The following is a 3,006-nucleotide window of genomic DNA, read 5'->3' on the forward strand; positions in this document are numbered from 1 at the left end:
GCTTTTCTCCAAAACCATTTTTACTGTGATTTTCTCGGTCCATTGCATACGATTTCCACACCACTTTGTCCGGATATGCCTGTATGAAACCAGAAATATTCGGTTGTGTTTTGCCTCACTCAATTCGAAATATTGTGAAAGCCTCGCTGTTTGTGTTTTCTGGATATAATCGATGGACTTTATGGTTTTGAATGTTTTTATCAGGGAACATTTAATTTTGTACCGTTGAAATGTAAGACCCCTTAAGCAGGTGTCCCACAAATTGACCGGACCCCAGAAACACGGACTCCACTCCAATCGCTGCAATAGCAAGAGGAAGTTTATTTCATTTGCAAATGGGCCGTCTCAACAGCACACTCTAGTGTAGTGCAGAGAGAGCGGCCTCGATCATCAATTTCACAAAGTATTTAAGGCTTAAAACCACAACATTAGCATATTTCCACAATGTTACAATTTCATTTGGTAACTTAAAGGATTACAGGGTAAAAGGGGGTTTCCAGGGTAAAAGGGAAGAAGTTACATGCTGTACGTGCCTTGTGGTTTTCATTTCTAGCTTGAGCAAGCAAGGGCAGGGGTCAATGTAGTGTGTAATAACTTGTGGTATCGTAACAGGACAGAGGTTGGGTACAATTTTTTGTTAACTTCTGCCTTTATAGTTCCTAAAACGGTTACAAAAACGATTACATACTGCAAGTTCAGCTAAAGTTCAGCTATCTTATGAAAGCATTTTTATTTCTTGCAAAAATTATTGCAAGCCCAGCCAATTTGCACAGAAGCAGAACAATATGCAGTTAGCTCAAGCAACTCCATCTTAAACCTAACCAGCCTAATTCTTTCACTCCCTCCTCTTTTTCTTGGCACATTTTAATCTTAAAATTTAAGGAATAGCTGCATCCTAAAATTTTTCTTCTATGTCCTCCGTTTTTAAACTTTGATACTGCTGGGTCAGGACCAAGGCGTGGGTGATAGACAATCTACTTTTAATAAACTGAAGAAGCCTATATTATGCAGGGCCCAAAGGTTAAAATTAAAAGTAATATTATTAAAGGTCCTGTGCTGGTGGAAATTAGGGTTGTTAACCAAGGGGATGAGTTAAACCAGCTCTGAAACCATGACTGTCCTGCCTCAAAATGGCTCTGTCATTGTTTTAATCTTTCCCTTAATTTTGCCATGCTATCTCTGACCACTCCAGTGTGATCCGCATAGAAACAACACTCTTCCTTTAGGGCTGCACAGAGTCCCCCTTCCTTTAAAAATACCAGGTCCAGCCCCCTTCTATTTTGTAATACTACCTCGGAAAGTGAAGTTAAGGACTTTTCCAAGGCACAGACGGATTCTTCTAAAGCTTGTAAATCTGAATGCACAGCTTGCTGTAACAGGTGAAACTGATTTGTCTTTGACAGAGCAGTGGCTCCGGTACCTATGCCTGCTCCGATGCCCCCGACTGTGAGTCCTCCCAATATGAGGGCTAGCGTTATGGATAAGGGTTCCCTAGGGAGCCGGAGATTTCCCTCATATTGTCGGTAGACTTCCTCAGGGTCATGTAGTGTGACCCGAGGCCATACTTCAACCATGACGCACCATTCATGAGTTCGATTATGAGCTTGTCCTGCCAAGCAGGGGGTTAGGCCTGTATTGCATGCCCAAAATGTCCCATTTGGTCCTGTTAAATAATAGGTGCCTGGTTTGAGAGTCATAGTTTTATTACAGAGGCCCTGATATTGAGGGGGAATGGAGCCTACGCAAAGTCCCTGTCCTGATACTTCTGTAAGAGTTAGTCGGTGGGATGGCAGATTGGAGCACTGGGGAGGGACATTGGTATGGTTGGTCCAATTTCCAACGACAGCTACTCCCTCATAATAAGGGGGAGGTGAGGCTAGGCACAGCCAGCAATCCCGGGTCCTATCGGGGTCAGAGCCATTCAATGCTTGGAAGGCCCCATGTATTAGGTTGAGGAGCCTATCCCCCGTTCCGGGTAAGGAGGAATTTTCGGGGCCGGGCGGAGGAGGCGTTGCTACTACGTGCTTATTCGGGAAAATGGTTGTCGGGGAAGCCAGACTGGACTGACTGCTGGCAGGCGTCTGACTGGGCCGATTTCTGACAAGTACCTGCCCAAGAGATTTCCCCTTTGCAAAGTGTGGGGAGGTTGGGCTCCTCTGATCTGTTAATATTTTATTTGGTCCAACCGATACGGTTGCGACAGTAACTGTCCGGCTCAAGGCGAATAGGGCAAAGGGGTCTCTGGCCGGTCTATACAAGTATATGCCCCATGACTTAGGCCCAACCCATTTGTCCTGTTTTCCCTTATCTGTGAAGCGAAGGATCTGGAGGTGACACCTACCCAACGTCCCATTTATACAAGTACTACAGTCCCTACCCCCACAGTTACTAAATATTATACCTGGAGCCGCCCCGATAGTAATCAGGTCCCATGAAGAGGAGGGTTTCCAGTGTGCACTTCCAGTGGTTTCACATCCCCATTTTTCACAGTATCCTACTTCGGGGCCCCCGCAACCAGGAAGGGATTTTCCATTCTTTCCCCCGGGACAGACATAGGTTCCCCCCTTCCCAACACATACATCATCAGCATCAAAAAGTTGACAAAGGTCAAAATACAATTCAGGAAAATAATCACTAAGAACATTAAAACCAGAGGTGCTATTGACAATTGCTCCAGTTCTTAAATTAATAAGCTGCCAAGTAATATGATAAGGGATATGAGGACTTGAGTTTACTACAACCATGCTGAAAAAGAATACTAAGAGCAAAATAGTCTTATCTTGAGGGGGTTTTGAGTGCGTTGTAGTCTCCATTCCGGTGTCGGCTTGTCGGCAGGGCTGCCTGTCCCTTGACTCTGTTCAGTTGCTGCTTTCTTGACGTGCGACACGTGAATCCAGGCAGCGATTCCGTCCACTTTTACCGCCATCGGTGTGGTCAGTAGTACTGTGTAAGGTCCTTTCCAGCGCGGCTCAAGATTCTTGGTCTGGTGCCTGCGAACGTAGACGG

The 3,006-nt window shown here is 45.3% G+C and overlaps 1 protein-coding gene across 1 annotated transcript; it reads right to left on the reverse strand.

The window, feature by feature from the left end:
* Window positions 1-895: 895 nt before the first annotated feature.
* LOC133754623 (MLV-related proviral Env polyprotein-like) lies at window positions 896-2,744 on the reverse strand. Its single transcript, XM_062185042.1, is given in 3 exon segments — window positions 896-1,001; window positions 1,003-2,024; window positions 2,133-2,744. Coding segments are annotated over 3 exon segments (1,740 nt in total).
* Between the last annotated feature and the right edge of the window lie 262 nt (window positions 2,745-3,006).

The sequence above is a fragment of the Lepus europaeus genome, unplaced genomic scaffold, assembly GCF_033115175.1.
Source record: "Lepus europaeus isolate LE1 unplaced genomic scaffold, mLepTim1.pri SCAFFOLD_253, whole genome shotgun sequence".
NCBI classification, from domain to species: Eukaryota; Metazoa; Chordata; class Mammalia; order Lagomorpha; family Leporidae; genus Lepus; species Lepus europaeus.